The sequence below is a fragment of the Colletes latitarsis genome, chromosome 10, assembly GCF_051014445.1.
Source record: "Colletes latitarsis isolate SP2378_abdomen chromosome 10, iyColLati1, whole genome shotgun sequence".
Taxonomy (NCBI): Eukaryota; Metazoa; Arthropoda; class Insecta; order Hymenoptera; family Colletidae; genus Colletes; species Colletes latitarsis.
The window spans coordinates 30539781-30556964 of NC_135143.1; the positions used below are offsets into that span (position 1 = coordinate 30539781).

At 45.5% G+C, this 17184-nt stretch overlaps 1 protein-coding gene across 2 annotated transcripts in view; it reads right to left on the bottom strand.

The window, feature by feature from the left end:
* The window catches only part of LOC143346426 (ras-related and estrogen-regulated growth inhibitor), an 85054-nt gene that overhangs the window by 42737 nt on the left and 25133 nt on the right, over positions 1–17184 (bottom strand). For both annotated transcript variants that reach the window (XR_013080419.1, XM_076774501.1), the window contains exon 4: positions 14391–14467. Coding sequence is in view for 1 of the 2 variants with exons in the window: in XM_076774501.1 (XP_076630616.1) it covers positions 14391–14467 (77 nt within the window). In the remaining variant the exon portion in view is untranslated. The remainder of the gene's footprint in view (positions 1–14390; positions 14468–17184) is intronic.

Sequence of the window (17184 nt, forward strand, 5' to 3'; positions counted from 1 at the left end):
GATGATTTACGTTCCCGAGATTTATTAGGTGTACAAATGAATAATCCAATTTTTTCAGCCACATTCAATGTTTATTTTAAAAGAAAGTAAATGGAATTGTTCAATCAAAGTATTCGCCGTTACTTTCTATAACTTTAAGCCATCTTTCAGGCAACTGATGAATTCCATCTCGGAAAAATTTTACGGGTTTGGACGCGATAAAGTCGTCGAGCCATTTTCGGATCTCATCCACTGATTGGAAGTGCATATCGGATAAGGCGTGTTGCATCGACCGGAACAGGTGATAATCAGATGGAGCAATGTCTGGTGAATACGCCGGGTGCTGCAAGACGTCCCAGCCAAGGCTCATTATGGTGTCCTTTGTATGGGAAGCAATGTGTGGCCTAGCGTTGTCATGCAACAATTTCACTGGACGTTCTCCTTTGCCAGTATACGGACGTTTTCGTTCCAATTCTTGATTCAAGCAGATTAATTGATATTGATAGTAGTCCGCAGTTATTGTTTCACCCGGTTCCAATAACTCATAATAAACCACGCCCTTAATATCCCACCAAATGGAGAGAAGAACCTTTTTCCCGAAGCGATTGGGTTTTGCAACCGATGTTGTTGCTTCACCGGGATTTACCCACGACTTTCTGCGTTTCGGATTGTCATAAAGTATCCACTTCTCATCGCCTGTAACAATTTTCCATAAGAAAGACTTTCGACGCTGCTTATTGAGAAGTGAAAGACACGCTGCCACTCGTTGATTCTTGTTGGACGCAGTGAGTTCATGCGGAACCCATTTTCCTTCTTTCTGGATCTTTCCCATCTCACATAGACGTTTGGAAATCGTTTGCTGGGTTACTCCTAACTGTTCTGCAAGTTCTTTTTGCGTTTGTGCCGCATTTTCAGCGAGCAATTGTTCCAAATCATCGTTGTCGCATTTCCGAGGGCCTCCAGGGCGTTGTTTGTCGATTAAACTCAAATCACCACTTTTAAACCGCTTAAACCAAAATGCGCACACATCATATGATACAACACCTTCACCAAGAAAAGAACAAATCGATTTGCATGCTCTTGCAGCATTTTTTCCTTGTTGGAATTCGTAAAGGATGTAGTGTCGGATATGCACCTTATCTGTTGCCATTTTCGACTCTACTGAATTGAATACTTTTGAAGGTTATGTTGGCTATTTCGTCAAACTATCTTTTGTTTTAACTAGCTATATGTCAACACTATATGACCGCAAAAGAGCGGGAAAATCTATTCACTTTAAACTTGATTTTATAACTACTTAAGATAATTTGGATTATTCATTTGTACACCTAATATTTGCTTATTCAGCTATCATTTCGACCAGAAATTATTGAACGTAAGAAATAAAACATTGTTTTCCATTTTAATTCGACTCAAAGTTCCAACGTTCTTTTGGACGTATTTCTGCAACACCCTGTAGAATTTTACGCTAGCCTGTTCGCGAGACCACCATAGAACCGTCAGCGAATGATGCACGATCATCCGGAAGACGTAGATCAATCACGTTGCGTCGCGTACGACATGGTCGTACGAAAAATCCTGTCCAGGTTCCGCGGGGTCGTGTAGAAATCATTCGCCGTCATCGTCGGGCCCCCGGGACTGGTCTCTCGCGGATGCCTCACGCTGGGAGTCCCCCAGGTGCGTTCGGTTCAACACGAGGAGTGCAGCACCAGCAGCCTCTCCGTGGCACACTTCCCCAATTCTTGCATTGTTCTTCATCCGCGTGCGCCGCTCGAAATAAATCTTTTCGGCCACGGTCCCGGAGGGAAGCGAACGGCCAAGTGCTCGACGAGAGCCCTTGGCCTCGTGACCGGCCCATAATTGCGATTGCGTTTCGTGGGAGGGCCGTTGGTAATTGATTAAGCGGGCGTCGTCGCGACGGACCGGATTTAACGATGTTCCTGCGTCGAAGCGTTAATAATTCGATAAATCATCGTAACGGATTAACTTGACCTGCATCCTCGTCCCGATTGTCCGTCAGGAAACAGTTACCGGAACCCGTCGTCGCGGAGAAGTGTGCTGGAGGCCCATTGAGGATTCGTCGCGGAACGCGTGGTTAATCGCACCGGGGACTGGGGGGGCCTCCTCGGGCCCGTGGCTTCCGATGATCGACTTCTCGAGCACCTTGGGTGTTTTTAAACAATCAGATTTTGCACTTGGGTTCCTACAAATCGGAATAAGGCGACTATTTTCTTTTTTCTTTAGGCAGTCATGTGAGATTAGGCTTCGCAATTAGAAGACATCCTCTGTGGGGTCTTGTTGATGAGAGATGGAAAAGAAAAAGAGATTCTAATAGTGGAGCGCTTGCGAGAGAGACAAGAGCCTAGCCCTCTGGTGGCGAGTACGAGAGGCGATGGACTCTACACCTCCATTAACCTTTTTACTTTTTCAGTTACAATCAACATATTTTGCAATGAAATTTCCAAGTTAGCCCAGAGCTCAAAGGGTTAATGAGGCCTAGAACGGCGTCGTTGAAGAGTCCTGGAAAAACTAGGACGAGAGTCGGAGGATGTTTTTGGCCCATCGTTCGAGTATATTAGATCATGTGCGGTATCAAGGAGTCGAGAGCAAAAGCAAAGGCTCCCTCTATCGATTCCAGCGAGCTTGCCCGCAAAAAATTCAATTTATACCTTCCGCGAAGATAAGGTCGAAACGGTAGGCATCGAGCGCTCGCTTGCGAGGATATGTCCCGTAGTCCAACGTCGGAGGTTTGCTGAACGATACAAATCGACCTTATAAACGGTTTCCAAAGAGCCTTATCTCGGCGAGAAGATTTACGTGACGAGGAACAATGCACGATGGAAATATTAATCGTGGCAGGACGAGGTCGGGACCCAGCCAGCAGCCACCTACCCATTTGTTGCTCGACTTCCTACGTGCTCTCGACTCCTCGAGAGCGCCTACCTGAACTCTAGTGCCCTTGTTAGTCGGTTATTATTATACCCGGTCGGAGAACACCTACCGCGATCCTCGTGATCGATCGTGCGCCAGGAGACCGCGAACGAGAGGTCTCTCGGAAGCTGGGCGTATACGGTGTGCAGAGGCACCCGGGGTACCCGTGGATTCTGAGAGAACAGAGAGAACCGCGGCTTCGATTCTCTGCTTTCTATGCATTGTGTACCCCGGGTCGGGAGAGAAGTAGCGATTTTTCGTCGCTGGAAATGTTAAAGCGGTACTTTCGCTTCCGCGTTACATCAGAGTGGTAAACCGGGGCTCTTGAAAATTGAGTTGACTTTCATAAATATCGCTGTTACCCTGTCAACGTGTATCGCGCGCCCGGTGAGCATCGGGCATCAAGATCTCAACGTCGTTGGGGATTAAAGTCGGAATAAATCATTTGAAGTCGGAGGGGGAAGTTGGGTTGTACGTTCGGTGTTTGGCGTCGGCGGGCCAGCTGGTATCCTTGTCGGATGCAAATGAGCGCTAAGAGTGCGTTCACATCATTTATCTCGTCCACGGCGCGGGCAAAGACCCGCCAGGTACCGTACAAGGGAACCCGCGCAACCCGTGGAACCCGGTAAATAAAATTATCGTGCGCCTAATGGTGGCACGTACGGCTTATCAAGTGGATGCCGTGTCGGTGCGGTACGTGATCGCATTATAGATACCGGGACGCGGGGAATGCACTTACGAAATCGGCCGACGATTAAAATACAATAGATTAGAGGAAAGGGGCAGGCACACCGACCACACGCTTCACCGTCTGCAAATTACCGACGGCGATTAAATGATCCCGCGCGGCGAACGTTTGCCAGGACCAACGCAAGAACCCTCCAGGAACGAGGCGCTGATAACTCGCGAGCCTTAAAAGCTTTTTCTGCCCGTAACGAGTTATGTACGTGTGGACCGTCTTCTTTTGGTTTCCTGCATTTCTGTTTTCTTTTCTTTTTTAGTTCCTTGGGGTGACAATGATGATTTTCGTACGAGTTTTTAATTCGCTCGAGATCCTCGAGGGAAGATTGCGAAATTATGATTGGGAAGGGGGATAATTGGTGGTTTGCCTTGGGATGCTCGTGTGGGGTTTCGTTTCTTCTCGGTTCTTTGTTTTTAACAGCTACACCATGACACCTCACTCTGGACTTTCCGTAACGAGATAGATGGACCATCTTCTTGTTTGCTTTTAAATAAACTCCGGCCTTGCACGAATCTACAAAATAAATTTAACGCCGTCGAATCGATCTGAAGCTACGAGCAAGCAAGATCGCTACCGTTCGATAGAAAAAATAAATCGACCGGACTCTCGTGGCTTCTAATCGATCGTGGAGAACGGACGCTTAGATCGACAGTATCGCGACCGCGATTATTCATCGAACAATCGATGATTAATGATCGTTTGATCGGGAGGAGTAAGATTAATTAAGTTCCACCAGGGACGTGCCGGGCATTTACATCAGTTAGCCGCGTTACAAGAAACATGCGAGAAGCATCCGCGGAGAATTTATTGCTCGGAGCGCGGGGATCCCCCCGTATGCTTGTGAATGCGCCTTAAGGCGCGTGCTGCTGTCACGGGGATCGCCGCAGTGACAGTCGGCACGGTAACTGTCTTCATTGGTGATTGACATCACGATCGCGGAGCGCACGGTGTTCTTCGCGCACGACGGACCGACTGAAAGGATACAAAAAGAGCCGCGAGTCCGGACTCCTTTCGTTTCAGCTTCACCACGCGCCGAACAACCCGACGCTTTTCTGCGCTTTTTGCCTCGTTGCGCGACACGAATGCAAGGCAAAACAAAGAACACGCCCCCACCGACGCCCTTTTGTCTTTTTTCCCCCGAGTCAATTTACACGTCGCTTCGGGACGACTGCGTGAAACTTGGGAATCAAAGACACTTACCAAAGCCATCACTGTTATTATCGAGCCTTTTTAGTTTATTCAGAACTGGTAAAAAACAGAGTTGCATCTCTCTCGTTGTAAGATCCACAATTGCAATACGGTTACCCATAATATGTTTTGAGAATCTTTGGATGGAAGAATTATTTTCCTTTAATATTTCAGTACAATGGTATGTACTGAAAGCTAACTCGGACGTAACTAACGAAATTGTTAACACATACTTTGCAATGCCTTCTAACTGCACTTAGTCATTACAAACCTAAAGGATGCTTACACTCGAGACTTACAATTGAATACATTGTAGAATCGAGTTCAGTGAGCAGACTATTGCTGAATATTTTGATACGTCAACTGCTCGTGGAACTAGCGCCTACTACTAGCACCGCCAGCGGAGAAACGATGCAACGCAACTGGGAGTTGTTAGGACGGTCACCCGAAACCGTACTTTGAGAATCTTTCGATGGAAGAGAAATCTTTCTATAGGGCATTGTCCCTTACGTTACTGCTCCGAAATATCCGTCCGCGAGGACTTGAAACATCATTCCAGAATACCGGTATGAGCCATATTCGTTCTGCATTCAGCGAACTCCTGAGTCGAACCGACATGTCGCACATGTGGGTCAGCGGACAGTGAATGTATTAAAATCTGGGTCTTGGCGTATCAATTGCGTTTTAATATCGAGTTTTCCCCCCTTGGATTGTAGCTTTACGTTAAAAGAGGCAAACTTGTGTTGTTTTTCTTCACCATTGGTGCAAATAGAATCACAGCTATCCACACTGACATTTGCCTCGATCAATCGATCGTAGCAACAGCTGTGAAGATAACGGATAAGCAAACGGTTGCTTGGAAATTTGAATCTAAATAAAAATTTTGTCCGCGCGTAAAGGCAAGGTTTTGTTGTTGCAGTCGATGCAGAAATCACGACGGAGAAACCGCGAGGACCGAGGAGGTCGTCGCGGTTAGGTTTCGATCAACTTCTGGAGGGAGAAGAGGGTCGCGGTTTCAAAATGGCCGTCGATGGACCGCGAAGGTGCACGTGTAATGAGGTGAATCGAAACTGCCTACCGCATTAGAATGGTATTCGTCGTTAATGTGTCGCGTGGGACGTCTGAACGCGGACTAATCTGAACAACATATTACCGGCGCGTAAGCTTTACGATTTATGCGATCGCCTCTACGGGCAACTGATAATTTCGTAACCAACGGCGCTAACGTTGAAATTAAAATTCATGCCCTTGTTTTGATTTACCAGCGTTCCCTTTTTCCCCTAAGCGTTGTAACATTTATTATTAGCAGATTGTGACGCTTGATTTATAGGCGTGCGCTGACGCTGCATTTACGAACATCGATTGCACGAATTTTTTATAAAACCCGCTGCGTTGACTACACTTTATCGTTCCTTTTAGCTCTCATCCTAGACGATGCTCAGGAATGTTGCAAAGGATGCAAGAGAAGAGTTCGTACTCGATAGATTCCGACTCTTTAATTCAACCCAATTACCTCTGGAGTTTTTAGAACCGGCCTCGATAGATTCTTGCACTTTAAGCGGTCGTTATCTCTCGACTTTTGACTCCACATCGGTTCCAAGACACGCCTCTCTATCGCGTTGAAACCTCTATCTGCGAACCGAATCGATATTAGTGAATAAACGTTACGTGGAAACGCTCGAAATGGACAATTCGTAAGATTAGAGCGCGTTCGTCGGATGGGGTTATGCGCGCTTTAAGCGGTTACGTCCCGCTAACTTCTGCCATAAACTTCGCGTCGAAACGCCGTGCTGCCTTCGAACAGGACTTTACTGGCTAGATACGCCTAGAGAATGTATATCTACGGCTGTATCTGCGCCGAGGCAATGAATGGATGCGTTGCGTTGCAGCCGGATAATTGGGAAGATTGTACCCGCGCGGGTTATGCACTTTAGCGTCCGTCTATCGCCTAGCCAGAGCCACCAACAACCACACGGGCCCTCGCTGTTTGTCCCAGTGCCTTTTACACGCGATGCTTACGCTGCTCGCGAGTCCGTTGCGTCCGGTATCTCTCCGGTCTGCTGGACGCCATTAAAAACCATGAAATAGGGCTGTCGAAACGCTCCAACGTGGCGCAATCGTAACTGTTTAACAGGTAAGAGAACGCCTGATGCGGCTTAGTTTAATATCGAGATAATTGGCCATTCTTGCGGAGCTGACATTTGCGATCGAACCTATTCCAACCGACCGCGCGCGCTTTCGAATATTTTCGATCGCGCCTTGTCGATTTTCAGCAAACGGGATAAGCGGTTTTTATCACCTTTAATCCGCGCCGTAAGAGGATTAGGTGCAATCACACGATTCGTTACTATTCGATTCGACTGTTATATTGACTCTCGATCTTCCGTGCCTTTATTGCGGTGGCTGCAAAGAGAGGATTGTTCCTTTCTCAGATGGTCGCAGATGGCTGAGAAATAATATCTTGTAAATGACCCTGCCTTAAACGACGGGATATTGGGTAGTCGAGCGCTTGCGGGAGAGACGAGACCGTGGCCCTCTGGTGGCCCCACGTTACTATTGATAGTTCATAGTAGAACTAGGATAGATTCTAGTATTATTAAATGACTATTGTACGAAGTAGCAGGCCCTCGTACCTAATTCCAGAGTGGAATTTCTGATTCCACGGGACAAGGAGGAGAAGAATGCGCCCAAGCAGCGTCCGCGTAAGAACAGGATCTACGGATATCGATATCGATGTGGATCAGTGTGGCAGTGGTGCGCTCGGAAGCCAACGCGACTGCGCACGGGCCAGAGATCGTTAAATCCGCTATCTGACAGCGATACTTTAACTCCCCTTTGCACCGATATATCGCGCTCGCTATAAAATCCTATTGTAAACGGTACACTGTGGCCTAATCTTGCCTCTGCCTCGTATTCTCCTTTTGCACGGAGGCTCATTAACTGATCCTGCACGTGCTGGGGATTTTGTCAGGTGCCTCTTCCGCGTTCGCTGCGCCCAATAAATTCGAATAACAGTCGACGACGCTAAACTGTAATCGAAAATTACCAATAATAACTTCGTCCACGACGAAATACTTATCAGAAAAAATATTCTGATGGAAGAAACGAAGTTAACTCTATTCTGTTTGGACAGGAATCGATAAGAATTTAAAAATAAGAAAAATTTTCCAAAATGTACAAAAATTACAATTGACAAGAATGGACAGGAATAAACAAGAATCGAGTAGAATAAGAGAAATCTTTGAAAATTTACAAGAAATAAAGTAATTGATAGAAATGAACAGGAATCGAGAAACATTGAAATTATTTGTATAATTAAAATAAAGAGTGGATTACTCAGCACTAATGCGAACCTATCACGAAAGTGAAAAACACTGAACACGACCAAGTTCTCGATAGTGTCCTTTTCTGAATTCTAGTAGTCCCGCAATCGGGACATCGCATCTGCAATCACCGGACATTGAATTTTAGTATCGTCGGGGAAAGCGATAAAATTCTCCGTGGCAAAGGACGCGTTGTCAACGATAAGTTGCATAACCGATCGATAACGATCAGTCAGATTCGTCCCTTCGATAGGCGACGAACGATCGATCGGCAGTCCCCGAGACTGGCTGCAAGCGCGTACATACAAATCGGTGGCACGGCTTCCTGTATCGTATTATTTATTGAATCTATGCAGTAACGGTGCATTGCATCTCCTCGCGCGACGCTCGGGCATTGTTTACACCGGACGATGTGGCATCGTGGTACGCGCCGTATGGTGCAAGTTGTAGCCATTCAAATGGCGTTCCACGAATGTGTGAAACGCACGCCACGGACCACGGTTCGCGATACAAATAGAATCGCATTACGAGACGACGCGTCGGTGTCGCTTGTTTCGAGGAGGTTTTATTCGCGGATTGTTGCAACTAAATTGGCACGTAATGCGTTTACCGTGAATACTGCAGCGATTACTCCGATCGATCACTGAATTTTCTATAAGAACGTCATGTTACGTATTTCTTCTATACAAATGTTATAGAAATCCACAGCGAGAACCGAAAGAAAATGCTCACGTGCCCCAAAACGATTTCGATATCAATTTTCTCGAAAACGAACCATCGTAAGGAAAAATATTATTCGATTGATTTTTAATAAATATATTTCTTGTATACAAGTGTTATAGACATCCACAGCGAGAACCGAAAGAAAGTGTTCGCGTGCCCCAAAACGATTTCGATATCAATTTTCTCGAAAACGGGCCATCGTAGAGAAAAATATTATTCGATTGATTCTTAATAAATATATTTCTTGTATACAAGTGTTATAGACATCCACAGCGAGAACCGAAAGAAAATGCTCGCGTGCCCCAAAACGATTTCGATATTAATTTTCTCGAAAACGAACCGTCGTAAGGAAAAATATTATTCGATTGATTTTTAATAAATATATTTCTTGTATACAAGTGTTATAGACATCCACAGCGAGAACCGAAAGAAAATGCTCGCGTGCCCCAAAACGATTTCGATATCAATTTTCTCGAAAACGAACCATCGTAAGGAAAAATATTATTCGATTGATTTTTAATAAATATATTTCTTGTATACAAGTGTTATAGACATCCACAGCGAGAACCGAAAGAAAGTGCTCGCGTGCCCCAAAACGATTTCGATATTAATTTTCTCAAAAACGAACCATCGTAAGGAAAAATATTATTCGATTGATTCTTAATAAATATATTTCTTGTATACAAGTGTTATAGACATCCACAGCGAGAACCGAAAGAAAGTGCTCGCGTGCCCCAAAACGATTTCGATATCAATTTTCTCGAAAATGAACCATCGTAAGGAAAAATATTATTCGATTGATTCTTAATAAATATATTTCTGTTATACAAGTGTTATAGACATCCACAGCGAGAACCGAAAGAAAGTGCTCGCGTGCCCCAAAACGATTTCGATATCAATTTTCTCAAAAACGAACCATCGTAAGAAAAAATATTATTCGATTGATTTTCAATAAATATATTTCTTGTATACAAGTGTTATAGACATCCACAGCGAGAACCGAAAGAAAGTGCTCGCGTGCCCCAAAACGATTTCGATATCAATTTTCTCGAAAACGAACCATCGTAAGGAAAAATATTATTCGATTGATTCTTAATAAATATATTTCTTGTATACAAGTGTTATAGACATCCACAGCGAAAACCGAAAGAAAGTGCTCGCGTGCCCCAAAACGATTTCGATATTAATTTTCTCGAAAACGAACCATCGAAAAAAAAAATATTATTCGATTGATTTTTAATGAATATATTTCTTGTATACAAGTGTTATAGACATCCACAGCGAGAACCGAAAGAAAGTGCTCGCGTGCCCCAAAACGATTTCGATATCAATTTTCTCGAAAACGGGCCATCGTAGAGAAAAATATTATTGCACATTTTCGATTCGATTTGATCCACAGAATAATTTTCAATCGTTGCTGGGGACTCTGTGTGCATTTGGATAAATCGAGGGGTTAATGGCGCGGCACCGAAATCCGAATCTTTATGAATGAGTCGTTCGGAATTTCATGAATGAATCGTGAAAATTTCACAACGAATCGCGATGGAACACCGGGAACCGGACGGGTCGAAAAATTCTTAGCTCCGTATCCGTTGTATTAATCCGAAACGCCAGGTATGCCATCTTGGCCCATGGCTCGTAGCCTTTTAAGCGACAGGTGCAAACATTCGGGGGAGCAGAGCGCAAAAAAGGAAGCCGGTAATTGTAAGCCCCGGGTAGAAAAACCAGTTTGCTAAAAACAACCTGGGCTCGATCGTGTCTTGTTGCGGGGCTACCGAATAAGACGGGACGAGTCAGTGTACCGTGAGTACAAGCAGCGTATAAGGAATGTGTTGGATTCCTTTTGGAGACGCGAGAACGTGCAGGTGTGTGCGTGCGCTCGCGACCGAGCCAGCCGTTCGTCCTTTTCATTATTATTTAATCAGCTGGAACGAATCTCGAGCCTTAACCGATCCTCGAAAAATCGAGATTTAAAAAGCCCCCGAGTATCCCTGATTTCAATGGGTCGATGAAATAAATTGTTTCCCTGCGATTTTACAGCGATTCGTGACGCAATTAAATGCTAGCTTTTTTTTCTACAAGTTCTTGAATAAGATTTTGTTTACCTTGTAGTAGTTGACAATTATATAAAAATCCCTGAACAAAGACACGAACGAAAATTCTAGAAAATACGTAGTTGAATCTAGCCGGAGATTTTGGTGTAATTGGGCCAGTAACGAAAGAGGTTGGGCACCGCTGTGCTAGACAGAAGAAACGATCGTCGAAAGCATTCGTGGTCGGGGCGCAACGAAGGTCGTCGACACCCAAAAGTGTGCAAACCCCGAAAAAGGAGCATCGCGAGGCTCGGGACTCGGCGATCGTCGAGCGACGCGTCGTTCGTTTGAACCAGCCTGACCTTACTTAACCCAAATCTCCGCGGAATCGGCCGGTTTCAGGTCGATCGTACCGACCTGACCTTCCTTAACCCGATTCTTCTAGAATACGGTAACGAACTGCACGCGAACGTCGAAGCGGAAATCCTACGACAAGGCCCGTTAGCCGCGTATTTGAATTGAATAACGATCGCCTTTAAATTCGAATCTAGGCGACTGCCTGCTGGCTGGCTGCTACTTCTGCTGCGCGCGCATACAGTCGCAGGGCGCACGCGCGCTCGATCGGTTGGGGCCACGTTCACGGATCGCCGTGTGTTCACCTGATGCAGATAGAGCGGAATCCTCATTGAGATTCTGCCCGTGGTCTTTTTCTATTACCGTCCCAGAGACCCATTGTTCTCCGCGTCGTAAATTATTGCCACTGCTCCGCCAATCGAATTGCTCAAAAACCGTGTATAAATCATTTGGTATTAGAAGGTCACGTCATCCGTGCCGATTGTTCGGTTTGTTCCTTTCCGGAGTGTACGGTAATACCTCGCTAATACGGCGGTTTAGGTCTCACACTACTTGAATATCGACTCGACTCGTTACTTTACGGCGCACGTGGTCGACAGTACGGTTCCACTGTAATCCTAATCCCCGGATGAGTTGCTGGAATCGTACGGATCCAAGAGAAAACTTACTTGCAATAACAGTTGCAGTCTTTTTCTAATTTTTGTCCCTGTCAATTCTTGTCCACGGGTTGCGTTGTGGGACAAGAAACTCTAAATCTCAGTCGCTTACCCCGATTTTAATAAAATTTGCGAGGTCGATAGATCCCTATCTACAATAGCCATACCTAGGTGGTCTCGACAACGGAATCAAAAAGACACGAATTGTCATTCTATTACATACCCCATCCCTTTAATGAGTTGCTAAATGTTTAGAAAACAAGTCACGTTGCGCAGGAACAAATCTCACTGTTCCACGAGTCGTCGACGAACGCACGATACGATTACAATTTCATCGGGAACAGAGGTACACTGTTTACCTTGGCGAATTCCTCCGAGGGAAGAAGACGGGTCGCGCTATTCGCGCGGGGCAAAAAGCTGCTAAACGAACGGCAGCTTATTGCGAAACGCGCGTCCCGGCTGAGTTTGCCCAGCAAGCAAATGATTCATCGTGACTTTCACAATGAACATCGGGGCCTAACGCCCAGGGGAAAGGAGCAAAATGAAAAAAAAAAAAGAAAAGAAAAGTCCCTCTCTCGTCTTCTCGAGCGCCGCGGTTAGTCCCGAGTGCATAAACTGAAATAGTCGTGTTTACAGCCGTCGACGGAAGATAAATATAAAAGGCGCTGATGCCACGCCGCTTCTCCGCCACACGCTCGTGGAAAAAACGAACGTAAGAAAAGGTGGGGAAAAAATGCAAAAGGAGACATTGAAACGAAGAGAATGCGTTTGTCGCACGCCCTCCAGGCACCGTCGGGTTTTCTAACGACTGCCGGGGCAAGAATTATGCCAGCAAGAGTACATAAACCAACCAACAGAATGCGGATTTTGTTGTTCGCGTTGTCCCTGACACTGATTGCTGAAGATGTCCAACCGACGGTGTCCCTGACTATTAGCGACTTCGACGCGCGCTGTCGAACCCGTCGCGCGTCCGTCTTTGAAACTCTTTAACTGTTTCTTTGCTCGTTTCGATGATCGAATCGGTACTATCGAGAAGGTGAACGACCAGAGCTTTGTTTCGTCCGAATATTAAAACCCCTTGCCCTACGATTTAAAACACAACTGCCCAGCCTTCGAGCCTTTCCACGGTGGTACGTGGAGTTTACATTTGGTCCGAATACCTGACCACGAGTCTCACACGTGGTTGTAGGGCAAAGGATTAATTGCAATTTTAGGCAGTGTATTCATTTAACGAAAATAGCTTACATTATGTGTATAACGAGAGCTTTTGTATCTTTATATCTTTCCCGGTTAAAGACGAAGAATTTTCTAAAAGGGGTATTACGAAAGGGTTGAGAGATCTCGTGGATAAATTCTCGTGGAAAGCGTGGGGATTCGCGTGGAAACTGCTGTCGGTCGTTCCGTCGACCACCGTAAAACAGAAATCGAAGTCGACGATCCCGTTGCAAGCGTCGGATAATTTACAGCTGGTACGAAACGCTCGCAACTAAGGCATAACTCATGCGGGCAAATCAGTCTGTCAAATAAACGTACGGCCGTAAATGTACATTTTCACCGCGCCGCCGTGTCCGAGTGAGATTTTAACGGCAATCTATGTCATGTATCCATCAATAATCCGGGATCATTAGGTGCTGAATATTTTTTTTTTTTCTCCTCTTTCTCTGTTTTTTATTTTTCGCCGAGCGCCGCGGACGGGGCACGAATAATTTGTGATCCATGCCAGCGGAAATCTCTCCGTTTTAAACGTTGCACGTGCTTGTCCGTTCGAAAGATATCGCGATACGTTCGGCGAGAAAACGATGATTTATTCCAAGAGAGATATTGCTAATACGCGAAACGACAGTAAATAGAATATATTCGCGGCGGTGCTCGATTAGATGTTTCCTTTTAACCCTGTGACGAAAACTGTCCGGCTATTAATAAATTGAATAGGTAAATTTTCGTTCGCACACGGGGCACGTATATCGTTTACACGCGAATAAAACAGAAAATTGTGCCAAGCAGGGTGGCTTACCGAAACGTCGATTATCAAGGAACACTTTCAGACGCCAGAACGGATGAAAATTTGATCGCTCCAGTGAATTAGAATGATAAAAGAAAAAGTCAAAGAAAAGAACCCCCCACCCTTGTTCCCCCGTTGAAAAAAAAATAAGATAAACGAGAGACGAGAGTTTTCTATCGGTCGGTCGCGCTCAAGCAAACTCACCCTGTGTAGCTTTCGCAGAAAAGAAAGTCAATAAGAACACATTCCTACGTTAGAATTCCCGTAGCTCCCCCTCGTCTCGTTCCCCCCGTCGGTTTCATTACCATAAACTCGTCTCGGCCGAGTGAAATTAACCGGCAGCGGGTCGAGCTCTGGGCACGGAGCGTAGAGCTCGAGAGCCGAGCGATCTGGCTAGCCAGCCGCGAAAATGCCAAGTCCCGAACAGAACGAAACGTAGAAAAACATGGAGGAACTTACCTCGCACCTGGAAGTGTCCAGTATCTCGACCTCGGTACTAACGTTATCGATGGTAACGCTGTGCCGGTACAGGAAATCTGTAACAGAGTAGAATGAGATTATACTGACGCCTTGATGAACGATAGTCGAGGAGAAGGCATTCCTGAATCCGCTATCGGGCCAGCACTCTTGGCTCTGCTAGGGCTTAGCGAAAGGAGGCCCGCGAGAGAAGACGTACGAGCTCGCTCCGCGAGGATAATGAAATCGATCCGTCAGTCCTCTTCGAGGATCGAGAGAGATCTTACCGGTTACTCGGACGAGTAATCGTTGGATCTAGCCTAGCGTCCTTGGTCGGGCGATCCGTGAAACGATAACTGAAACCGTACACCAGGACGAGATCGATCTCTAGGAGGCAGCGGGCAATATTAATGCCCGGGCGACGGTGAAACAGTCGCTACGGCTAAAATTCCTGCTAATTCTTCAAATTGTTCGTTTCTTTTTATCTTATGGCCGGGGGCTTACTTACCGCTCAACGTTTCGCCGTGTGATTTACGTGCCTCATTTATCCCCTGTCTTCGGTCGCGCGAGTTGGCGCCCGTCAGACGAACCGAGGAAATTGAAATTTTAGATTAATTCGCGGCGATAAAAATCGCGACGGAGAACGACCGGGTCTCTAGTCCCCGGATGCGTTACTCGAATAATATAGTCTTTGACCCGAGAGAAAACCGTCCTTACGTGCGATAGTACTGGGGAGTCGAGATTCGATTAGCTTCTTCGATAAGTTCGGATGAATGTGTTTTATTCTTCGATCATTCTTAACCAGTTAACTGTGTTTGACGAGTATACTCGTCATGGAGAAGTGCCAGGAATTTTTTATCTTTTTGATGCAATATTTTAACAGCGACACTCACTCTGTGCTTGACGACTATACTCGTCATCGATCGATTTTCGTGACACGCAGAAATTCGCACTTTCAACACGGAGCGACACGGTTAACTGGTTAAAATGAACGTTTTGTGGGTGATGAAAGAATCGCGAAGATAAACGAGTGAGAGAGAGAGTGAGAGCGTACGCGCGAGCGAGAGATGTGTAAAGGGCCGAAATCGGTGTGGCAATGAACGTGTGCGAGAACCGAAATATAAGAAAGCGAACGATAAAAGATAGGTTCAGAGTGTTGGATGCGAGTGTGACGTTGAGACAAATTGTGAAATTAAAACTTGTGAGAGCACCGAAATTACGAGGGATAATTCTCTAAATTGATATTACATAACCATATCCCTACAGTTTGTTAAATTTTTGTTCAAGGGGGGCCCTACCAGTTGGAAGGGATAGAAGTGTTCAACTTACGAATCTTTATTGTACACGCAAGATCGAATACATGAAAAGTTTGAGCAAGTCTATTTTCTTGAAACCAATGAAAAATTTTACAAGTTCGTTCGAACCCTAATCCCCGTCTATGGTGTGTCGATGCTCTCTGCGAAATGAAACATCGACGTTCGGTTAGGGGAACGTCGAACGCGGAGTTTCCCGCGAAATAGAAAACGCGGCTAATGCGCGAAAGTCCCGGACCAGTTAGTAACGACAATTCCGATTTGACGCGGTGACGCAGGGCGTCGCGCCGCTCTGTCATTACGTCGATCGCTGACAATGACGCGTAACTTTCGCCCGTGCAACTGCGTCCAAGCGACAGAGGCCCCTGGGAAGCTTTTAAAAGTCCACTCCGAGAAGCGTTCGAGAATCAAAAAATTGTAAATAAAAATGGTCGACGAGAAATGGTGGAAAAAGGACATTTTTAATAAAGGATCAAATTTTAAATAGTTGGAGCGTGAGTAATATATTTTTGTTCGAACGATTAGCGATTTTGTTCGACGAGTCGCCGCGTGACCGTACTTTTTTTTGTTGAGAATTTCTCGCTGCGGCGGCTCGGATCCGCGAAAGAACGAGCGACACGGAACCGAGCATGCACAGTAGCCCCTGCACCAAAGCAGAAGCAATAAATGAACGATAAATAAACACATAAACACCTCGTAGCGAGCGGCGTCGGTGCTAGGCGCGCTCAGAAACAAGCAAATAAGGATGCTCGTTATATTAGCTGGCCGTTACGCTCGAGAAAGTTTTATTGCCGGACAATGCCGATGGAGAAGCGATTCGAGCGGCCGTTCCGCGGCGGAAAATTTATCGCGCCTGCCCTCAGAAAAATCCTATCGGAAGAATTTCAGCGAGCAGCGTTTTAAGCGATATGGTACAAGGGCCACCGGAATTCTTCGCTCGACCCGTCGATGGCGGCTGATAAACGCCTTCGACGGCGTACAGTCCGCCCAGAGATCGGGCAAAATTTCGAGCTTTTATTTATTCGATTGATCGAGATTAATCCCACAATTTTAATCTTAAAATAAAATAATTATGCTCCACGTTATACATTGACAAAAAGTGTTGAGAATAAGCATTGCATGCATGTATTTATACTAAAAATTTATATCCATTGATGCAGTCCTCTCTCTTGCAAAGGTCAGTACTACCTGAGGACACTTTTTTTCCGGGCCACAAGCTTAGCAGAAAACCGTCAAGCTAAGAAAATCACTTTCGTTTTGTAAAACTACATTAATTAAATACATACTTAAATCGAAACTCTGTCGTATTTATTTAATAAATGAATATTCAACGCAAAGAATGCGTTAAAAAAATGTGGAACATTCTCGAGACGATCGAGAGTTTCTTAACGTCGAATCATATGCGAATCTGTGTTGCGCCAGAGAATGAGATTCGAAGTCACGGGGCGCTAATCGGGACAGTTTGCGTGTGCATTTCGATTGGT